The 24,065-nt window shown below is 33.5% G+C and overlaps 3 protein-coding genes across 3 annotated transcripts; all 3 read left to right on the top strand.

Moving 5' to 3' along the window:
• Nucleotides 1-139: 139 nt before the first annotated feature.
• Nucleotides 140-3,494, top strand: LOC145630058 (uncharacterized). Its single transcript, XM_081682293.1, has 5 exons — nucleotides 140-600; nucleotides 911-1,052; nucleotides 2,299-2,390; nucleotides 2,487-2,577; nucleotides 3,269-3,494. Exons 1-5 carry the CDS (start codon nucleotides 289-291, stop codon nucleotides 3,469-3,471), a joined length of 840 nt encoding a protein of 279 aa, XP_081538419.1. The 5' UTR covers nucleotides 140-288; the 3' UTR covers nucleotides 3,472-3,494.
• Nucleotides 3,495-9,221: 5,727 nt separating this feature from the next.
• LOC145630059 (actin-depolymerizing factor 7) lies at nucleotides 9,222-11,486 on the top strand. The gene is made up of 3 exons (XM_081682294.1): nucleotides 9,222-9,415; nucleotides 10,605-10,864; nucleotides 11,171-11,486. Exons 1-3 carry the CDS (start codon nucleotides 9,413-9,415, stop codon nucleotides 11,319-11,321), a joined length of 414 nt encoding a protein of 137 aa, XP_081538420.1. The 5' UTR covers nucleotides 9,222-9,412; the 3' UTR covers nucleotides 11,322-11,486.
• Nucleotides 11,487-17,304: 5,818 nt separating this feature from the next.
• Nucleotides 17,305-19,282, top strand: LOC145630057 (O-methyltransferase 13-like). Its single transcript, XM_081682292.1, has 4 exons — nucleotides 17,305-17,772; nucleotides 17,982-18,295; nucleotides 18,434-18,498; nucleotides 18,977-19,282. Exons 1-4 carry the CDS (start codon nucleotides 17,351-17,353, stop codon nucleotides 19,280-19,282), a joined length of 1,107 nt encoding a protein of 368 aa, XP_081538418.1. The 5' UTR covers nucleotides 17,305-17,350.
• The last annotated feature ends 4,783 nt before the right edge of the window (nucleotides 19,283-24,065 follow it).

Genomic DNA, 24,065 nt, shown 5'->3' with positions numbered 1-24,065 from the left:
GCACGGTACACCCGGGTATATAAAAAACATTCTACGATGAACCAGGTTGACGGGTACGCCAAAGTAATTGGGCTTGGATCTCTTTTCAACCCCCATTATCTCACACCAAATCTCCAATATCATGAACATATTTTCTTATTAGCAGCCCACCCAAAGTGCCTCCTTTAGCAAATCTCCCACTTTCTCTCTCCTCCCATTTTCCAACCCCTGCAAAAACCCCTAAAACTTCACTTTCTTCTCCAATCAACAGCAGCAGCAATCAATTCTGAGTTGAATGATAAGTTAAAAATGGTGAGTAAAAGACAGAAAGAAGCTCGAAAGAAGTTTAAACAAGAAAACCCAGGTTTATTCCCAACACCTGAACCTACTCCCCCTAAAGACCCCAACAAAAAGAAGAAGAAGAACAAGAACAAAAAACCCAAATTTAAGCGCGATAAATCTGACCTCAAAACCCTAGATGATAAACCCCGTAAATCCTCTTTTACTAGAAAACCCTTGAGAGTTCCTGGGTTAAAGCCTGGTGATTGTTGTTTTATTTGCAAGGATTTGCATCATATTGCTAAAAATTGCCCTGAAAAAGCTCAATGGGAACGGAATAAGGTATTTTTCTATCATTTTCTGGGGATTTGTAATTATAATTTTGATGAAATTTGATTTTCTTAGCGACATGGAATGGAATATGCTATTGGGTATTTTGGTAGGTTATAAATTTTTGCATTTGATTGAAATTTGGTTGCAATTAAGATTTTGTATTGGCATAAGGGTAATAGGTGATTTTTAAGTATCATTATGAAGTCATCATTAATACTCGAGGAAAGAATGCAAGTTTAACCTGTTAGAATGTGAAGATTGTTTATTAAATTTCTGTTTTTGATATTGGTTTTTGGTGTATGTTTATACTGTTTTGTAGATATGTTTGTGTTGTCGACAACGCGGTCATAGTCTGAAGAATTGCCCCAACAAGAGTGAAGAAGTTGTTGAACAAAAGTTATGTTACAATTGTGGTGAAACTGGGCATTCCTTGTCAATGTGCCCCCGGCCACTGCAAGATGGTATGCTCATTTGTGCCATTTGATTCTCCCTGTTATGTTTGTCTTAAATTGATTGTTTTATTGGTATGAAATGTTGTTAAAATAACTTTGATTTATGCTAGTTGGATTGAAATCATTTATTGATATGGAAAATTGTTTGAAATTTGATTATAATATAATATATTGGTACCCTGGTAGACTGTGTTTTGGCGAACGGAGAATGTCTCTTAAGCTGTTTGACACTTAAAACTCTTTTCTTTTAATCTATATTCAATATCATAGATGAGACTTGGTCTTTTGTAGTTATATGATCTGAGAGAGCTAGTCATTCCCTGCTAGAAATGCAAAATTAGAGTCAATATTCTGTCTTTTTCTTTCTTACATTTGGAACATCTATTCACATCGTCCTGTGTTTGTAAGTAGACCCATTATCGAAACCATATTCTGCATGGTTGATATTGGGGGTTGATGTGCACCCTATTCAGCAAAGCTCAGCTCCCTATCTAATATAATTAATGATCAGGTATAGTGTGAATTTATCGAGCAGATCAACCTGGTCTAGTGGTCTAGAATGATATCAGGTGTCACTCTTTTCTAAAACGATTTTTACAAACTGCCAATAAATGCTGGGCCCAAGAACCTTCATATTGCTTCAATCCATTGCTTTCCCTGGTTTTTGTTCTTTGTTTCCTCATTCCAAAGTACCAGAGTTTTACTTGCATGATTCTTTCTATGCCTTTACATCATTTCCTTCTTTTGATTCTATCTGGTTTGTGGTTTCTTTCCACACGCCAACTCATTACTAGTTACCAACAAATCACCTAGGCAGAAAATGCTTCATCATGATTGCTGGCTCCTCTCACATAACTCGGTATTTTCTTACTTTTCATGTACACCCTCCACTGCAAATGGTTTGCGTAGATTGGCAAAATGTAGTATTAATGAATATAGATGTACTTTTACCCATATCTTTAATGGTTTATAAATTAAACAAAATATACAGAGTCTTTTAATGGTTTGTAAAATCTTAAGTACTCGTGTTGAATCTTACACCTGATATCAGGTGGAACTTGAGATTTTGGAATTTGGTCAAAAGCTTTCTCTTATTTATGTTATTTAAACGTATTTGCTTGTAATAGTCCACATCACCTTCCATGAACTGAAGGTCATCTAGACTTATTATATAGTGATGTTATTACATACATGTCTTCGGTTTATCTTCAGATTAACTCTGTTAATTTTATTCCCTTTCTTGGGTTATATGTAGGTGGAACAAAGTTTGCCTTATGCTTTATTTGCAATGAACGTGGACATTTGAGTAAGAACTGTCCTAAAAATACACACGGGATATATGTGAAGGTAAAACTAGCTTTTGTACATTATTGCAAACCAACATATTTTGCATTATATATTCCTGGATTTTTCTTACAAGTGTAATGTTTAATTGATGGGCAGGGTGGGTGCTGTAAAATATGTGGTGGTGTAACTCATTTAGCTAGAGATTGCCCAGACAAAGGAAGTGCTCAAGCTGCTGGAAATAAAAGAGGTAATGATCATATTTTTCTACATATAAATTGCTTATGCAGGAGACTCAAGTTATGAACATCCAATTGAACACATATCCTGGATCTCGTAATTGAAAGGGATGATTTGACCTAATAAAGTTTGAGAATATATTTGTATATGTGTGTTTTTCTCTTTTTATACTCCGTAGGTCACTTTTGATTTGGCATCATTTCAAAAGAATTTAGCTTAGATACCATACTCTAATATTTAAAAAATTTCATCACCACCATACAATTCCAAATTTACAAAGAAGGATTTATTTTTTGCATATAGAAGTATTTTGTATTTCTTACAAGGGTATCAATGTATTGTTTGTATAATGAAGGGGTAGTAAATGAAACACAGCTTGTGAAATTCATAGAGGTAATATGAGAATTGAGAAATTCCAAAGTTTGACTTACCAAATCATAAAGGACTATCAATGTAGAATGAATTAAAACAGAAATGTAGCCATTTTCTGATGGAGAGTGTTGTGCTTCTTGATCATCTGTATTACCATGATGGTGATTCTAAATGCATGTCCATTTCAGCTAGTTGAATATTATGAGATATCAGTGTTAGTCATGATTTCATGATGCTATGGAATTAAAAAAAAAAAAAAATTCATTTGTGCTGCTGTTTGCAACATCCCACAGCATCTGATGTTTGCTTATGTTATGTTTCATCATCAGTATCTATACTAGAGCAGTCACAATCACGAGTTACAAAGCTCTATGGTGGGGATGATCTTGAGGATGACTTCATGTTGGAAGAAGACAAAAAAGTCAAGAATGACTTCAAGAACACTGAAGGTGATCTTGCATCTGAGGAAAATCATAATCATGCAAAGGTAAAGAAGAAACAAGAGCCAAAAGTGGTGAATTTTGTAGGTTGACATTGTTGATCAGAAGTTGAGGTAATTTATTATTTTGTAAGCAAAAGGCAGAAACTAGTAAAATTTGATATAAAAGTTTTCTTGTTTTTGTATCATGCTAGATATCCCTTTCTCTTACTCTTTCTTGGAAAATTTTGTTTCGGTGTTGAGCATTTTTGCATATTTGGCCTGTAAGGCTGTATGAGTTTTTTTATTTCTAAGGTTGTTTCTTCACGGTCTGTTCTTGTCTCTCTCTCTTTTTTTTTTCCTCTTCAATTAGGATTACAATTAATGTGGTATCCATAACTTGGTCTAGTGGCTAGAGTTTAACTTGGAAATCTTGATGTCCCAAGTTAGAGTTTTTTCCCTAATGTGTATCGGGACTCAGGAGCCTTGATTATGTTCGTAGTAGTGTGGAAAAGACTGATATTCATAACTAGAGTTGTCAAAAGTTGACCCGACTCGAAATACCGACTCAAACCCGATTATTAACCGACCCATCTGAACCCGAAAAAATGGTGACCCAAACCTGACTTGAAACCAACCCTAGACCCGAGTTGACCCGCGTATGTGAGACCCTAACCCGAACATGAATAGACCTGGAGATGACCCAACCCGAATGTAAACCGTAAATTATTGACCTGAACCGAACCCGACTTGAAACGAAATTGAACCAAACCCGTTTTAACCTGACTTGTTATTAACCTGACCTGAATTTAACCCGACCTGTTCCTAACCCGACCCGAATTTAACTCAACCTGTTACAAACCCGACCCGAAATCAACTCGACATGTTATTGACCTGACCCAAATTCAACCCGATTTGTTATTGACCCGACCTGAATTTTACCAGACCTATTACTAACCTGACCCAAAAATTCAACCCGATCTGTCACTAACCCGACTCGAAATCAACACGACTTGTTATTGACCCGACCTAAATTCAACCCAAATTGTTCCTGACCCGATTTCAAATCACCTTAAATGCAATTTAGATCACCTTATTATTTGTTGATCAAAGCATTTTGTCTAAGGAGACCAAGTCGGTCCAAGCCAACAATAAAAAGGAGCATCATTTTCAAATTTAAGAGTTATATGACCTTGAAATATATCCCCTAAATCTCAATGCTTTTCGACACCTGGCCCCGAAACATTTGAAATTTCTCAAAAAGCGTGGATATTAGCCTTTAATTTTGGAATTTTTTTCGCCCGGAAATAAAAATTGCCGAAATGTTTACCATGGTCCCTTATAGGCTAATACCCTCCGGGATTTCATATGGGTGGGTAGAACCAATTTACCTTTAAACGACCAATTTACCAATTTACAACTTGCATCGATATCATTAATTCAAGCCTACCACAGACATTTATTACAACAAATAATGATCATATATGGTTCCAAACAACATTATATGACCCCGAGATGTATTCCCAAGAATTTCAAGACTTTTCGACATTGGACCCCGAAACCTCCAAAATTTCTCAAAAAGCGTGGATTTTTACCCTTCAATTTTGGAATTTTTTTGACATTTATTTGGCCAGGAAATAAAAATTGTCGAAATATTTACCATGGTCTCTAATACCCCGCGGGAGTCCAATTGGGTGGGTGGAACCATCCAATTTGCCTTTAAACGACCAATATACTGGTTTACAACTTTATCGATTATATTAACTCAAGCATACCACAAACATTTATGACAACATATAATTATCATATATGGTTCCAAATGACATTATATGATCCCGAGATGTATCCCCTAAAATCTAAAGGCTTTCCGACACCGAGCCTCGAAACCTTCAAAATTTCTAAAAAAGCGTGGATAATAGCCTTCAATTTTGGAATTTTTTTTTTCGCCCGAAAATAAAAATTTCCGAAATGTTTACCATGGTCCCTAATACCCTCCAGGAGTCCAATTAGGTGGTTGGAAGCATCCAATTTTCCTTTAAACAACCAATTTACCGGTTTAAAACTTGTATCGATTTCATTAACTCTAGCCTACCACGAACAATTATGACAACAAATAATGATCATATATGGGTTCAAACGACATTATATGACCACAAGATATATATTCCCTAGAATTTCTAGACTTTTAGGCTCCGGCCCTAAAGACTCCAAAATTTCTTAAAAAGCGTGTATATTAGCCTTCAATTTTTGAATTTTTTGACTTTTTTTTTTTCCGCACGGAAATAAAAATTGTCGAAATGTTTACCATGTACCCTAATAACCTCCGGGAGTCCAATTGGGTAGGTGGAACCAACCAATTTGCCTTTAAACGACAAATTTACCGATTTACAACTTGCACCGATTTCATTAATTCAAGCCTACCACGAACGTTTTTGACAACATATAAGGATTATATATGGTTTCAAATGACATTATATGACCCCGAGATGTGTCCCCTAAAATCTCGAGTCTTTTCGTCAACGGGCCCCGAGACCTCTACATTTTCTCAAAAGGCGTGGATATTTGACTTTAATTTTGGAATTTTTTGATTTTTTTTTCGCACGGAAATAAAAATTAACGAAACGTTTACCATGGTCCCTAATACCTTACGAGAGTCCAATTGAGTGGGTGGAACCATCTAATTTGCCTTTAAACGACCAATTTACCGGTTTACAACTTGCACCGATTTCATTAACTCAAGCCTACCACCAACATTTATGACAACAAATAATGATCATATATTGTTCCAAACGGAATTATATGACCCCAAGATATATCCCCAAGAATTTCAAGACTTTTCGACACCGGGCTTCGAAACCTCCATAATTTCTCAAAAAGTGTGGATATTAGCCTTCAATTTTGGAATTTTTTTGACTTTTTTTCTCCTGGAAATAAAAATTGCCGAATTTTTTAGAATGGTCCCTAATAACCTCCGGGAATCCAATTGGGTGGATGGAACCATCCCACTTGCCTTTAAACGACCAATTTACCAGTATACAACTTGCACCGATTTCATTAAATGTTGTCTACCACGAACATTTAGGACAACATATAATGATTATATATGATTCTGAACGGCATTATATGACCCCGAGATGTATCCCTTAAATTTTTGAGATTGTTCGACACCGGGCCTCGAAATCTCTAAAATTTCTCAAAAAGCGTGGATATTAGCCTTCAATTTTGGAATTTTTCGACTTTTTTTCGCCCGGGAAAAAAAATTTCCGAAATGTTTACCATGGTCACTAATACCCTCCGGGAGTCCAATTGGGTGGGCAGAACCATTCAATTTGTCTTTAAACGACCAATTTACTGATTTAAGACTTGCTCCGATATCATTAACTCAAGCCTACCACGAACATTTATGACTACATATAATGATCATGTATGGTTCCAAACGTCATTATATGACCCCGAGATGTATTCCCTAAAATATTAAGGCTTTTCGACACCGGGCACCGAAACCTTTAAAATTTCTCAAAAAGCGTGGATATTAGCCTTCAATTTTGGAATTTTTTTGACTTTGTTTTGCCCGAAAATAAAATTTGTTAAAATGTTTACCATGGTCCTTAATACCCTACGGGGGTCCAAATGGGTATGTGGAACCATCTAATTTGCTGTTAAACGACCAAATTATTGGTTTACAATTTGCACCGATCTACCGGTTTACAACGACTAATTTATAACTTGCACTGAATTCGACTTGAACCGAAATTGACCCTAACCCGACTTTACCCGTCAAAACCCGAATTTAACCCGACTTGTTACTAACCTGACCTGAATTCAGCCCAACCCGTTCCTAACCCGACCTGAATTTAACCCAACCTGTTACAAACCCGACCTGAAATCAACCTGACTTGTTATTGACTTGACCCAAATTCAACCTGACTTGTTATTGACCCGAACCAAATTTTACTAGACCTATTACTTACCTGACCCAAAAATTCAACCCGATCTGTTACTAACCCGACTCGAAATTAACACGACTTGTTATTGACCCGACCTAAATTCTACCCAAATTGTTCCTAACCTGATTTCAAATCACCTTAAATGCAATTTAGAGCACCTTATTATTGTTGATCAAAGCATTTTGTCTAGGAGACCAAGTCGGTCTAGGGCAGCAAAAGAAAGGAGCATGATTCTCAAATTTAAGAGTTAAATATAGTATATATTTGTTCTATGGTTAAAGGAGATAATTTTCTTCCCAAATTATAAACTATAGTTCCCTAGTATATTGCCCTATATATTATAGTCAAAGGAAATAATTAGCTTGATAAAAATGATAATTATCTATTTGTAGTTAGTTGAACCTGAATATGACCTGACTTGGAAATGACCCGACCTAATTGTAACCTGCAAATTATTGGCTTGAACATAACCCGACTTGACTTCGAGAATGACCCGACTTGAAAATGACCTAATCTGATTATAACCGGTAAATTATTGACTTGAACCCGAGAATGACCCGACTTGAAAATGACCTGACCTGATTATAATCTGCAAATTATTGACTTGAACCGAACCCGACTCAAACCCGAGAATGACCCAACCTGATTCTAACCCGCAAATTATTAACTTAAACCGAACCCGACTCGAACCTGAGAATTACCCTAACCCGTTTTAACCTGTGAAAACCCGAATTAAACCCGACTTATTGTTCACCCAACGTGTTATTAACCCAACCTGCATGATAAGAAGTATGACCCGACGTGACCCGACTCCAGCATGACCCAACCAAAACCCGACCCGCATAGGGCATGGAATTAATCTGAATTGACCCGACCCAAACCCGACCCTCTATTCATAACAAAGCATTAGACCACAATTGAGTTATCCACATTTGGAAGAAATTTTGTCTATTGAAAACGTGGTTGAAACTTTTAATTTTCGAATTAGAATCGTACGTATATGTATCATACTATCATGTATGTCAACTTAATTAACAAATCAAGTATGTTCTTCTGGATTTAGTCCAGCCCATATCAAGTATTGCTAACCATTTTTGATATTATTGTCAGCTTTAACATTAAGGAAGAAAGTGGAGACCAATACATTTGGGTTTATACAATAAGAGTACTCTGTTGATATATTAACTTATTTGGGAATCATTAGAATCTTTCTAATTTTTCAAGCATTTTTTAAGAGAATGCTTTGTGTTTGATTAATTATCTGGAGCTAAATCCCTGTTTCTCTTGTTAAAGTAAAGGAATTATATTTATTGTAATAATTTATACATTTTTGTACTTAATTTTCTTCTTAGCATTATAATCAATTAATCATCAAATCCAATCTAATATAAAATTGTTTTAGCTAAAATACATTTTTTTTTTCTTTTTGAGTTACAAAAGGAATACAAGTTTCAAATGGGGTAAAGTGATTTGAACTTAAGACTTATGGTATAAAAATAATATCAATGTAAAAAACAATTAAAGTTTAAAGTTGCAAATTATATCAATGCAAGTTATAGTTAAAGTTGCAAAAAACAATTAAATTTTAAATTAGTGAACGAGTACAAAATAAATCATCTTTTATTTTAAAACTCCATAATTGTAAAAAACAAAAAAAAAAAAGTGGATTAGTAGGACAAAAATGTCAAAAATATTAAAATAAAAATAGTCAAAAGATGGTAGGACGTGACTTGTTAGCTAGCTTAGACGTGGCAACAAGAACAGTTCGTCGTAGACATGATCAGCCCTTCATTTGCTTATTTTTGGGTTGCACTTTGGTTTTCATTAGCTGGTTATTTTTGTACGTGATTTATTTCATTAATTTATTTCTTTCAATTTAATTTTATTAATATATATTTATTAATTTCTCTTCATTGTCCGCACTTTTCTGCTTCCCTCAAAAACTCACCCATTCATGGTTGCCCTTTAATCAAGGATCTCTCTTCTCTTTCTCTATCTAAATTCCTCATTCTCTCTACCTTTCTCTCTCTTCCCTTTTCATCTTCATTTCTCTTAACTCTACCTTTGTTTCTTCCTCTCCGATTGTGTGCCAATCAAACTGCAAAAAAATGGTACGTTTCTTGATTACTTTTCTTGTTTTAATTACATTCGTGCATATATAATGATATTTATTTGATCATCCATAACGAGAGTTATTGTTATTATAAATCAAGATTCGCCAAAATATGGATACTTAGGGGACATGTTTAAATGAACATACTAATAAGACTTAACCATCCATTTGCATGTTTATGTATGTCCACAAGTTGTAGAATATTCTCTACATATCTAAGTTTGATTCTTTATGATCATTGCCATGCATGATACAACATGATCATATATTTGTTTGAATTAAAAAAAAAAAAAAATCACACACACTCACAATCTTAAGATATTATTGTATGTTGTTGGAAGCTGGAACTTAGCGTTGATCAAATGTTGCCTACAAACTTTTTTTTTTTTCCTTCAACTATTTTCTAGGATAGAATTTTGATCAATGTAGAAGAATCATATGCTTTATCTATTGACAAATGTCATGTAGCACCATAATCTTGAATTGTTCTTTCCTACGGCTGACAGGGAAATTTGTTTCTGTAATTGACTAGATCAATTCCGATTTATATTCATCTAAAGTCAAATCATGATGATAAAATGAAAAAAAAAAATATTGTTACTAGTCAACTAAAACATTACCTTTTGATTCAATGAAATCACTTAATCTTTGTAAGTTACCTTACAACCAAAATAATCACGAGTTAACGACCATTAGTCATTACTATAATTTACTCCCTCTGTCCAAAACAATATATAGTCCGCATTAGCCTTTGTTAGTCACATAAATCATAAATGATTTCATTAAATGGACGTACAATTAGGATTGGAATAAGAGATAAAAATAATAATTAGAAGTTGGCATTCTTTTGGTCAATCAACATTATAGATTTATAGTCCATAATGAACAACATTGCTCTAGGTTAAATTTTTCATAGGTTTGGTAATAGACGTCTATCGATATTGCATAGGTAACTCTCAATGTTGCTATAGGTTGTGTGAATCACGTCACAAAAAGCGTTACTATACATTATTTGTTACATATTCTACATTTGTAACGTGAATATATGATGAGGATATTTGAGCTACATGATAATCAACAATAGCACTTGTTACATGTAACGTTATTATTCTATGTTGTTGTACTATATGTTAACCATATATATGGTGTTGTGGTGAAATGGGAAATTTTCGGGGTCGAAAATATAGGCGAACGCTGCGTCTGGTATGGCTGTGGATGATGAATGTAAGCTCAAGTTTCATGAGCTAAAAGCAAAGAGAACATACCGCTTTATTACCTTTAAGATTGAAGGCCAACAAGTGGTGGTGGATAAGTTTGGGAGCCCTGAGGAGAGCTATGACGATTTTACTAACTCTTTACCTGCTGATGAATGTCGTTATGCCGTTTTCGACTTCGATTTCACTACTGATGAGAACTGCCAGAAGAGCAAGATTTTCTTCATTGCCTGGTACGTATGCCCTTCATTTTCATGTTCTTGCATGAACAACTATAGATAAAAGTGCTAATTATAATATAATTTACATATAATTTCAAGTAAAGTGAAAATCAAATGAAGCGAACATACAAGACTATAGTATGCAATATATCATATATGTACAATACAATACTAAAATGTTGTACATATTGTTGTCATATATAGATTGACATCATCAGTTGATCATACAAGAGTATAAAGTTTATGATATCAATAGATGCATCATTTTGACTTTTTACATAAATAATATCGAGTAAAATGCATGTAATATAAATGTAGGTCTCCAGACACATCAAGGGTGAGAATGAAGATGGTGTATGCAAGCTCAAAGGACAGGTTCAAGAGAGAGCTTGACGGAATTCAAGTTGAACTACAGGCTACAGATCCAAGTGAGATGAGCTTCGACATCATTAAATCACGAGCATTATGAACAACGTAACAACTTTTAATGTGTTTCGATGAAAATTACTCACTTAATCGTCGGTTTTATACAGCAATTCTACTTTGTTGCTGTTTATTTGTGATCAACATTTGTTGCTTCAAAAGTCCTTTATTCTTAGGGAAAAAGAAAGGGATCCAAAATGGTTTTTGATTATTTTTCAGAATCGAAATTCTAAGTGTAGTGCAGAGATGATGCAACATTGTGCACTCTTTAATCATTTTCAGTACTATGGTCGGTTGTTTTTTGTGTGCTACTATTATTTGTTATTATTGCCAACCAATTACTTTGTTCTTGTTCACGAACATATTTTTTTAAACACTTCATGATATAATTGATAATACGTACTTGTAATATCTAGATATCAACTAGCTTAATTACATAAATTAAACTTTAATTTATATAGGTGACCAATTATGTGTTGCATCATTAATCCTTATTGATTCTCTCTCAAAAATGGCATTCATAATGGGTTGGCAACTTGACCATATCATAAGAAGTGGGCCGCCACTAATATATTGGGCTAAACAATTGGGTAGGTTAAAGTCTTTATGGAGGAAAATCCTTCGATAGTTTTTATTTGAGGACAAATCCTTCAATAGTTAGATGTGTAACGTAATTAACTAAGTTGAGAGAATATTTCAGAGATAGAATATGTCTATATATAAGGAAAACATAGTAGCATTAATGTTGTATCTAGACCTGGTTATTGGGCGGGTCGGGTCAGGGTCGGTGCGGGTCGGGTCAAAGAGGGTCACATTTTATAGGGTCAATATGGGGTCGGGTTAATGCGGGTCGCAGGTCATTAACGGGTCAATAATGGGCGGGCCTACAAAATATCAATTAAAATAAATATTGGACAAAGCCATTATTATATACATATGAATACAAATTTATCTATATAATTATTTTTGCATTATGTATTTTCTTTATCAATTAAATTGGAAAAACATGTTGGCCCTATATTGACCCTGCCCAATAAGGGTTCTGTCCATTAAAAGCCCTATAAGCTTGGCCCTGACCCTATTATCATTGGGTTACCCTACCCAATATATAATCACCTCTAGTTGTATCTTGTGTAGTTGTGTATGCAAGACACTACTATTACTTTCACTAATTTGAAGTTCTCTCAAATAAACAATTGAGTTAAGAAAAGACTTTAGTTGTATTATAATGTATAAGGTACAACCTGTTATATACGAGTAGTGAAAAGGTTAGGAGTATAATTTATCAGCAAAGGTTTTTTTTTTAATTGTTATAGTTTGATTGACATGCTTGATGATACACAACTTTAATCATTAATACTGTTAATTTTGTATTAGTATGAACTTAAAAACATTAGTGTAATGAAAATTTACTTTTTGACTAATTCACAACACACGACAAATTTTGTTTATTATAAGTACAAATCAAGTTGAAAAAGTCAAATACTCAAATTGTTGCAATTAGAGGAAAAAAAAAAAGGGAGTTTATAATGTATACGTAGTGTAGTGATCAAAATCTTGATTTTTTTCTATAAGTTAGTAAGATTTCTGATCTTAATGGTTATCTATCTTACTTATTAAAAAATATATATATATATGGATCGTAGTTCAAATAATCCATTTAAATATTTAATTACTAATCAAAACTTCTTTCCGTGGACTGAATGAAGGTGGTAGCCGTGGTACTCGTGCACAATTTGCAAATTGCAATCCTGCAAGTTGTCTGAGAATCCCAAACACAAGATTTGAAGCATTAAAATTGTGTATCAGATCATCAGCTCGCCTCACACATTTTAAGGAGACATTAAAGTTCACCTTATAAGCGATCGTACTGCAACAACATCTTACATATTGATTTTTCTAAATACTACCTCTGTTAAATGTTATGTGCAACTTTGGCGTATTATTTGTGAGATATAAAATATTTTTAAGTTGCACATAACATTTAACGGAGGTAGTATAATAATATCATAAATAAAAAAATCAAGATAATTGCACAAAAGCTAGTCTTCTTGAGTGACAATTTTTATCATACAGCTGGTTATACTTTGAAATTTTTTCTGTGGAGGCGGATGCACCATGCTTGGTGCATCCAGTGTTCTTTAAAAAAGGCGGAATGAACATTTAGCTATTCAGTAAAGAACATATAGTTGTTTTGTAAAGAACATATAGCTATTTTATAAAGAACATCAAGTTTTATATGTTTTTTTGTAAATCTAAAGAACATTTGTAATATTAGTAAAGAACATGATAATATTAAAGAACACTATTCATATAGTAAATGTACATTTAGTATAAATGATCATGTATGTATATGAAAATGTACATTTTACTGTATTATAATGTACATTGTATTATATTCTAATGAACATATATGTTATAATGTTGGTTATATGTTTTATGTACATTGTATTATTTGCATCATATAAGTATATGATAAAAGAACATTTAACTGTATTTTAATGTACATTGTATTATTTGGATCTACAACTTTTTCTAAATTTGTCTATTTGCTTGCTTTCTTCTTCCAAAATATATTAATCGGTTGATCTTCTTCAAGAATTTCATTTTATTTCTCATTGCAACAACAAAATTATATCAAAATCGCAATTAATTTTCAATAAAATCAAATATTACAATTTTCAATCGAATTTATAAAAAACAAACACTTAAACTCAAAATAAACAAGTATGAATGTCAAATAAACAAGTATAAATGTCGAATTTGGTCTTACCTTTCGTTTTTATTTGTCATCTTGAACAATTTTGGGCTCAAAATTTCGAATTTCTTAAAATTTATTTGGGGTTTGAGGAATTTAAATAGGGTTGAAGTTTTGTTTGGAGAGAGAAAGTGAATTTTTGGTAAAAAAAAAATTGAAATGATTTGTAATTAATGTATGGTAAAAAAAATTAATTATAGTACTATTTATCTATTTCATTATACAAAATTTCTTTTAAAAAAAATATATATACAAAATTGTTGCATAAAAAACCGATGTACATTACAAATGAACACTATGTTCTTTTATGTATATGTCCATGTACATTATAAATGACTACTATGTTCTTTTATATGACCATGTTCATTAGTATATATCTGAATGTTCATTCCGCCTTTTTGTATGTTGGAGCGGATGCACCATGTGGATCGTGCATCCGCCTCCACGAACCAACTATTAGTTATACTTTGTTATGCGTACCATTTATCATATGATCAATCATTTTGGCCTTTAATTTTGGCACGCAGCATATGGTGCAGTTTATGTGTAATAATAATCGATCTTTTTTTTTTTAAAAAAAAATAAAATAAAAAATAATCGATCTATTACTACAGACTAGGACATAATATATTGTTAATAATGTAATAATCAATTGATTTAACATATGATGAACAACGACACTTAATCTAAGATTCACGTTTTGGTGGAATTGAGCTTTTAATAATATAGGACACAATAAGTCTTACTCCATAGTAACTCTATTAACATATAAATTGCACGATTTGCGGCCAGCCGGCCAAAACAAATATACGAAATAGTACAATAAGATATTTACATTAATCCCATTAAAATAAGAAATTAGTCATGAGATTAGAAACTTATTATGTAATCCACCATATTAAGATTATTTTAAATATAAATGTTAAATTAGTGAGAGTAAGACGAACATCATTGATCAAGAGTCAAGACATTCTAGATTACTCCTAGCGGAAAGCATGATTTATTTGTTTTTTTAAAAAAGTTTTAGTGGGAAACATTGAAATAAAAACAAATAATAAACAAATGATGCTAAATAACAAATCGACAGTTAATATTTTGATATATAGAGTTGATACGGAGTAAGATAAATGACTATTTTTTCAAAAAAAAAATAAAAGATAAATGACTAAACATTCCAATAGATCTAAAAAGAGTTGGTAAACTACCCAATATATAGTTGAATCTCAATTATTTAATTAATAATGATGATAATTTAGAAATTGTCTGATTAGGCAGATATAAAAACTGTAAACAAAGTACGGGCCTGTTCTCATAAGTTGAAATTCAGTTCAGTTCATTTTAGTTCAGTTCAGTTCAGCTCAGTTCAGTTCAGTTCAGCTCCTAATTTCCTCCTCTTATAAAATATTCAGTTCAGTTCAGTTCAACTGAGTTTAGTCAATGAGAACAGGCCCTACGTGAATACGATAGAGGAAAGAGTTGTTTGCAAGCAATGCAGGTATTATTCTTACTATTACTAGTAGAGCTTAAATTTCTAAAGTAGTCTTTATTCCTAAAGTGTGATTATAAGTTACAACTCTTATAAGACAAATATTTTTCGGTGTTATATTATGCTTAAATTACTACGTTTAGTAACTAGTACTGTCACGATACTTAACACGATAGTAATAAAAAGTTTAAATTACTACGTTTAGTAACTAGTATTACAATCAATAAAACTATGGAAAATATAAAAGTAGAAAACGAAGGAAAAGATGGTAAATTGTACTTGTAAGATAGTAAAAATGCTTATAGTGTTTACAATATGAAATGACAAATGAGAGTTCAATTCTAGCAAATGATTAACAAATAAAAAATTGTACATAAAAGATACAAGTAATATCCAGTATAATCAAAGACAATATCCTATAAAGTAATTGTATCAAAGATACTAAAGCGACACAATCTTTTTTGAAGAACAATTTATTCTCAAGATTGTTTAATTTTTTATGAATCTAATTGACTTTTTTTTTTGTTAGTTTTAAGCTCATGTCAAAAAAAAAAAAAAAAAAAAAAAACATCTTTTGGCCAAACTTATGTTGCACATGTAAATTAAAGGAGCATGCGATTGCTAACTAAGTAACTATGCTCGGTGTCATTCTTTACTCCCAGGGCATCGCCTCTTTACTGTACCTGGTTTGTCATTTGGCTAGCATTCTTATAAAACTTTACTTCGTAATTCGTATAACTAAGGGTTGATTCTGATTGACTGAACTGAATTGTATATTTTATGAGAGAAGAAAATTAAGAAAACTGAATTGAAGTGAAAATAATCTGAAAAGAACAAGCCTTAAGTTAGATTTTACCTTTAAAAAAGATTTAGCATTTGCTCAACCTTGGTGGGTTTAATTTCTTTAATAATTACCACATTAAAAATAGAATTAGAATAAATTTTTTTAGAGTACAGAGTGTACTAATGTACTCCCTCCGTTTTTAAATACTTGCTCCATTTCTCTTGGACATGCATATCGATGCTAATCTTTGATCACTAATATCTTTAATTACCAATAAGTACAAATTCTAACAATTAAAAATTAATAATCTATTCATTGTGATGATTTCAACAAGCTAAGTACCCACAAGAATATATTTTTTTTCTTATGTATAAATCATAAACATTAGTCAAAGTAGAACAAATAAATAGTGCAAAAAATAGAAATGGAGCAAGAATTAAAAAACGGAGGGAGTATCATTATAGGTAAGCTAAAAAGGCATTAATATATAGATGCTAGTTTGTCAAAAATAAACTTAAATAGTTTTACCATTAATTATCACTTAGTACTCCGTATGAACTTGTAATCATTAATCTTGAAGGACAGTTTAGACTCCTATATTTTATTAGAGGTGATGAATAAAAATTGATATAATATATGCATTATTAGAAACTATCAAACTACGTAGTACTTTACCAATATATATGATGTATATGTTATACGTAGTATTATATAATTAAGTACCTTGATATATATATATATATATATATATATATATATATATATATATATATCGTTTAATTAAAAAAAACTACTAATAACGTGACCATGTGAATCACGAGTTTTTGGACCACCAACACTGACGATAAGGTGGCATTTTATGGTGTCATATTTAATACGATTACTTGTGTAGAGTAGGTACTATATAGCTACTATAAATATTCTCATTACCTTGTTTCATTTCTTCTCATCCTAGGTGTTTGAAGCCATAAAATAAAATATATTACAAAGTATTTTTTTAAAAAAACACTAGCTTCTTTAAACACATTTTCTATTTGTTCAAACAAAATGAGTTCAATCATTGGTAGCAATGAAGCACAAATCCATCCAACAACCGAGGAGGAGGCCTCTTGTATGGCTATGTGCTTGGCTACGTGGTCCGTTCCGTCTATGGTGTTCAAAACCGTGCTAGAGATGCACGTCCTCGACATCATTTACAACACCGGCCCTAAGGCTCAGCTCTCCGCGGAGGAGATTGTGGCTCAATTACCCACCACTAACCCTAATGCCGCGGTAGCCCTAGACCGTATGCTACGCCTTTTGGCTAGCTTTACTATACTCACTTGCACTCAAAAGGTTGGTCCTAATGGACAACCTAAGAGGCTATATGGGCTTGGCCCAGTTTGTCAATTTTTGGCTAAGAATGATGATGAAGTTTCTTATGCTGCTTTTGCTAATCTTATGCATGATAAGATTATCATGGACACTTGGTAAGTTTGACTCGTGTTTCCTTTTATTTCCTTGTCTTTCTATTCATTAAAAAATACTCATACGATATCTATTCGATATAAGAGGGAGTTCACATCAGAAGCCATATATAATACATAACCTAGTTTATTATATTTTTAGTACTATTATTTTCGTGGTTGATAATCAAATTTTGCAACAATACCTTCTAACTTACCTCAAAATATTGCAGGAAACATTTAAAAGACGCGGTATTGATTGGTGGAAACCCTTTTGAGAAGCAATATGGTATGGGCATATTCGATTATCTAGGAACAGATTCGCGATTTTACAAGGTTTTTTATGATGGAATGGACCATCATTCTACCATTGTTATGAAGAAATTTCTTGATATTTACAAAGGATTTGAGGGTATATCATCAATTGTAGATGTTGGTGGTGCAACTGGTCTTACTCTTAAAATGATCCTTTCTAAACATCCTTCAATAATTAAGGCTATTAATTTTGACCTACCTCATATTATTAGAGATGCGCCATCAGTTCATGGTATGAAATATTCTTATTATTCTATTATATTAATAGTTTTAATTATTTATTTGATTTGTTGTACTATATAGATCTTTATTGTAGTTCGTACGTTTATTATTGATTATTATTGGATGATTTTTATATATGTACTTGCAGGTGTTGAACATGTTGGAGGGGACATGTATGACAGTGTTCCTAAGGCTGATGCTATATTTATGAAGGTACATTTAATAAATAATTTTTTTTTTTTTTTTTTTTTGGGGTGAAGATTATTTAATTTATTGAACTTTGTTCATACGGAGTAGCCAAATGAAAAATTAGAGTCTGTTCATATTTACTGAACTAAGCTGAACTGAAGTGAAATGAACTGAACTGATTGGAGCTGAATTGAACTGAACTGAGTTGAAATGAATATTTTATGAGAGAGGGAAATTAAAAGCTGAACTGAATTGATTGAAGCTGAACTGAAATGAAATTAAGTAAATGTGAATAGGCCCTTAATTTATTTATTTGTTTTTGTTTTTGTTATTCTAGTTGCAACATTTTTTATAAACAACTTGACTATATATGATGACTTATACTCCCACTAACAAATAAATATAATTATGTGAGCTCTTATTAGAGTTGGTTATTCACTTGCTCTTCAATCATATTTAATTTGTTGGGATTGTAATAAATTTTCATGTACATTATTTTCAGTGGACTTTTCAATCAGGAACCGATGAACAATGTGTGAAACTATTGAAAAATTGCCATGAAGCATTACCAGAAGAAGGCAAAGTAATAATTTGCGAGTACGTTGTACCCGAAACACCGAAAACTAGCTACCAAGCTCATACAGCCTTCATTTGGGACGCAATCATGTTAACATTTCCAGATGGTAAAGCAAGAACCAAACAAGAGTACGAGGCCTTAGGCAAAGAGGCTGGATTTGAAGCCTTTCAATTGGTGTGTTTCGCTTGTGATACTTGGGTCATGGAATATCAAAAGAAAACTGCAAATTAGAGGTGGCCAGTGGGCCGGGTTGGACCCAGCCCACCCTGACCCGCACGACTTGTGGGTCAAATGGGCCCAACCCGGATCCGACCCGGCACAACCCGGCACACCCCGTCTGCAAAGGGGGTTGTGTCGTGGGTCTAAAAATTGTAGCCCAACCCACTTTGACCCAGCCCATTTCGACCCACGTGATTCGGCCCAACTCGTTCAACCCACTTCGACCCACATGATTCGACCCACCCAACCCACGAACCCACCCAATTCGACCCATCAAACACGACCCACCCAACCCACCAACCCGCACAACCCACAAGCCCACCCAACCCACCAACCCGCATAACCCACCAGCCCACCCGACCCACCAACCCGCATAACCCGCCCAACCTGCCAACCCAACCCACCTAATTTGTTTCTAACGGCTAATTTGTTTTTTTGTGTAAGAATTCAAATATGGCAAGTTGGCAACTTTTATAAATCTAACGGTAACTTATATATATGTACTGGCTAGTTTTTTGGTTTTTTTGTTTTTGTTTTTTTTTTTTTTTAAAAAAAAGGCTAGTATTTTTTCCTATAAATACCAATTCCTTTTCACTCAATTTTCCACACAACTCAAGCTTTCTTTCTCTCTTACTTAAAATTAATTGTTTTCAAAATCTCAAGTGTTATATAGTGTTTATTTTTGTTAAAAAAAAATCTCCTTAATATTATTATTATATTCTTAAAAAAAATTTCTTAAAAAAAAAAAAAAAAAAAAAAAAAATCTTCTCCATATTATAGTTAGTAATCATATAAAAAAAAAAAATGGGTTCAAGAGGAGGAATGGGAAGGAATCAAAGTGGTGGTAGAAGTGGTGGCCAAAGGAGTGGTGGTGCAAATTTTTCGTATGAAATTAATACGGAAAATTTAAACCAATTTGTCAATGAATATGGAGATTATGGTTTAGGAGATGGGCAAAATATTCAAACATCTCCACCACAACATTTCTCCCACCAATCATCAAGTTCAACTATGCCACCTCCATCGCAACCAACATCTCAACCTTCATCCCAAGGTAATTTCTAATTTAATTTTTATTGTTATGATTATAAACTACTATTAATTTTTATTAGTCTAATTTAGTTTAATTTAATAGTAGTTTAATTATAGTTTAGTGTCCTAAAAAAAAAATTTATTTTAGTTTCCAATTTTCTATAATTTACAATCACCATGAAAAATGCATTTAAATTACTATAATTAAAATATTTTAAATTTAAAAGTGTATTTTCATAAATAGCGTTAAAAATTAATTTCAATAATTTGATTTATGAAAGGTGGTGGCGGTGAAAGTAAAGGTCGAGGACAAACTTCTTGGGTGTGGAAACATTTTGAACGAGTGGAAGTTACACCCTCGGGATGGCAACCCGGTCAACCAAAGAGGTTCACGTGTACATGCCTAGTTTGCAAGGCGCTAGGTGCAAATGTCAAGTCATATAATTGGAAAACGGGAGATGGAACCGGAACCTTGACTCGGCATTTGCAAAATAAACACGAGTTGTTCGAAAATGGCCCCCGTACTTCGGGGGGTGGAATGCCCGTCCAAACACAATTGGGTGGATACATGAGCCATCTACCAGGCGGAGGTACACCTTTCCATTATAATAAAGATAGAATGATTGATGAAATGAGTACTTTAGTTATTGCTAATGAATACCCTTTTAGTTATGGTGAAAATGCAAATGTTGAGCATTTTAATAAAGTTGCATTACAACCTGCATTTACTCGTGTCCCCCGAAACACCCTAAGACGTTATACACAAACTTCTTATTATAAATATAGGAGTGGTTTGATTGAATTATTTCGTACTTTTGATGGTCGTGTTAGTTTTACAAGTGATACATGGACTTCTAGTATGGGCGAACCTTTTCTTTGCATTACTGCTCATTGGGTGGATGATGATTGGTTTATTCAAAAACGTATACTATGTTTTCAAGCTATGGAAGAAAGGCATACCGGTTTTAACATCAAAGTTCGTATTTTGGATTGTTTAGAAGAATTTCACTTGAATAATAAAGTTTTTTCTTTGTCTCTTGATAATGCAACTGCAAACACAAAGTGTATTGACTATTTGAAAAATGACTCCGAGTTGCATTTGTTGTTGGGTGGTAGTCTCTTGCATGTTAGATGTTGTGCTCATATTTTGAATTTGTCTGTTCAAGAGGGTCTCGCTGAGTTGCAACCATTGCTAAACCCAATTAGAACAGTTATAAAATGGATTAGGATAACTCAGTCAGTTAGACGAAAGTACATAGCTATGTGTAAAGAAAGAGGTCTTAAGAAAAGACAATGGTCTATTGATACCCCTACCCGTTGGAATTCTACTTTCAATTTGTTGAATGATGCTATAAAGTATCGTGATATTTTGACCCAACTTTACAACGAGACTCGTGTTGATCCTACTGAGTTATTAACCGAAAGTCAATGGACTAATGCTTCTTTTGTTCGTGATGTTTTAAATGCTTTTGATAGTGCAACTCATATTTTCTCTTATATCTATGAGCATAACATTCATTTAGTCGTAATTGAGTGTGTTAAAGTTGTTCACACCATCGAAGAGCATATGAAGATTGATGAACTTCGTCCCGTTCTTGATAGCATGAAACGTAAGTGGCATACTTATTTTAGTGAATTTCCAATTATTTATGGAATTGCTGCTATTCTTGACCCCGGTGTCAAAGCTGAAGGTTTGGAAAATCTTTTAGAATTTTATTATACAAGTTTAGGAATCGATTATGATGTTAGTGAATATATTAACAAATGCAAATCTGTTTTGGGAGACCTTTATGATCATTATGCATCTATTTATGGTTTTGATTTAGCTACACCAACTAATACTAGTACTTCCGATTCTAGATTTGGTTTTCTTGATAAAGTTATGAAAAAAAAAACACAAAGCATCTACATCATTCTCATCATCATCTTCTTCAACACTTGCTATTAATGATTATTTGTCATATCAACATGAGATCAACAACAGCTTTCAAATTATAAAATGGTGGCAAGAACATCAAAAAAGTTTTCCTATATTAGCGAGAATTGCAAAAGATATACTTGCAGTTCCCGCTTCATCAGTTGCTTCCGAGTCTGCTTTTAGTGCAGGTAGAAGAGTGTTAGATGAAAAAAGATCTCGCTTAACTCCGGAAAGCATTCAAATTTGTGTTTGTAAGAAAGATTGGGATCAAGCTGAAAGAAGAACTCAAGGTTTAAAGCAAGACGAAGACGATGAAGATGATCCTGTGATGATATTGGAGTCGTCAACGGATGATGCAGCTTCCGGGGATGATGATGCAACAAACATGGGTGGCTAGAAAAGTCTTAATCAGGTACGCTAAGAACTACGTGGGCTTTGATTCTTTCGGGATACGTAGGCAACTTATTTTTCGAAAATTAGAATTTAATTGCAAAATTAAATTTTAATTTTCTAAAGATAGGTCCAAGCCCCCCCCTCCTCCCCCAAATTCCAAAATAAGTACAATATAAGAACTACGTTGGCTTTGATTCCTTATTTTGTGATATAAGGATACGTAGGCATCTTAATTAAGAGCAAGCCATCAAATTGTTAATTTTGTAAAAATTAAAACATCACACACCCCATTTAGCCGTTTCACCCACCCGACCCTAACACACGAACCCACCCGACCCTAACACACTAACCCAACTCAACCCAAACCCACCCTTTGACCCACCCTAACCCATGAACCCACCTCGACCCACCCTAACCCACCTCGACCCACCCTTTGACCCACCCTAACCCACGAACCCACCTCGACCCACCCACGACCCGTCTAACCCACGAACCCAGCTCGACCCACCCACGACCCATCTAACCCACGAACCTAACCCTGGTGTGTCCAACTTCTCCGACCCAACCCACGACCCGGCCCACCCTACCTAACGTGTGTCGTGTCGTGTGTCATGAAACCCCAACCCGCGACCCACCTAACCCTAACCCAGCTCGCACGACTCGCACGGTGGACACCTCTGCTGCAAATTAATCGAGTTATTAAATTAATGATATGATGATGAATGAACTTGAAGAGATTTCGTTTGTAATAATCTAGCTATTGTGTAGCTAGAGGATGTTCGTTGGTCCATCTTTTATCATTTGAATGTTTTTACACTTTGAGAATTTTATTTTATTGTTGTTCAGCCCTTTTATTTGACACTACCCCGTATGTATATGTCTTGCAAATTTCACTATGAGTTGTAATAATACATTTGGTTGTTTTGTGTGCAATTATAGATAATACTGGGTTTTGAGCTCTTATTCGATCATGATCATGATTTATGAACGTTATCATTATTATAAGTACTACCTCCATTACATAACGACATAACGTGGACTTTTGAATTTTTTATAATACATATCTTACAAATAATTCTCAAAAGTAACACATGATATGTAATGCCGAGGTCATTCAGGTGAAATGGGATTAGTTGTGAATAAAAAAAATGATATAATGATGTTAGCATATTGTGAAACTTTGAAGTACGTGAGGGTTGCCTTTTGTTTTATTGATGTTTTATTTATTATGGGAAAAGGGTCATTGTCCCGCATTGATGAGAAAAATAAGCTTTTACTTGTTATATATGTGATTATGTGAAGTTGTGAACTCCCACTAATGGTTAGTGATAGTAGGCATCTCTAATATGTTCTTCATGATTGATTATTTGAAGGGGTTCCTTGTTTAGAGAGCCATGACCTCCTAGAATCGGGAGGAAAGCTCTATCTACTTGAGCTATTTTCTTACCCTCT

Source organism: Chenopodium album, chromosome 5 (assembly GCF_948465745.1).
Source record: "Chenopodium album chromosome 5, dcCheAlbu1.1, whole genome shotgun sequence".
NCBI lineage: Eukaryota > Viridiplantae > Streptophyta > Magnoliopsida > Caryophyllales > Amaranthaceae > Chenopodium > Chenopodium album.
Note: the sequence above shows the minus strand (reverse complement) of the source record. Positions and strands in the feature narration are given on the sequence as shown.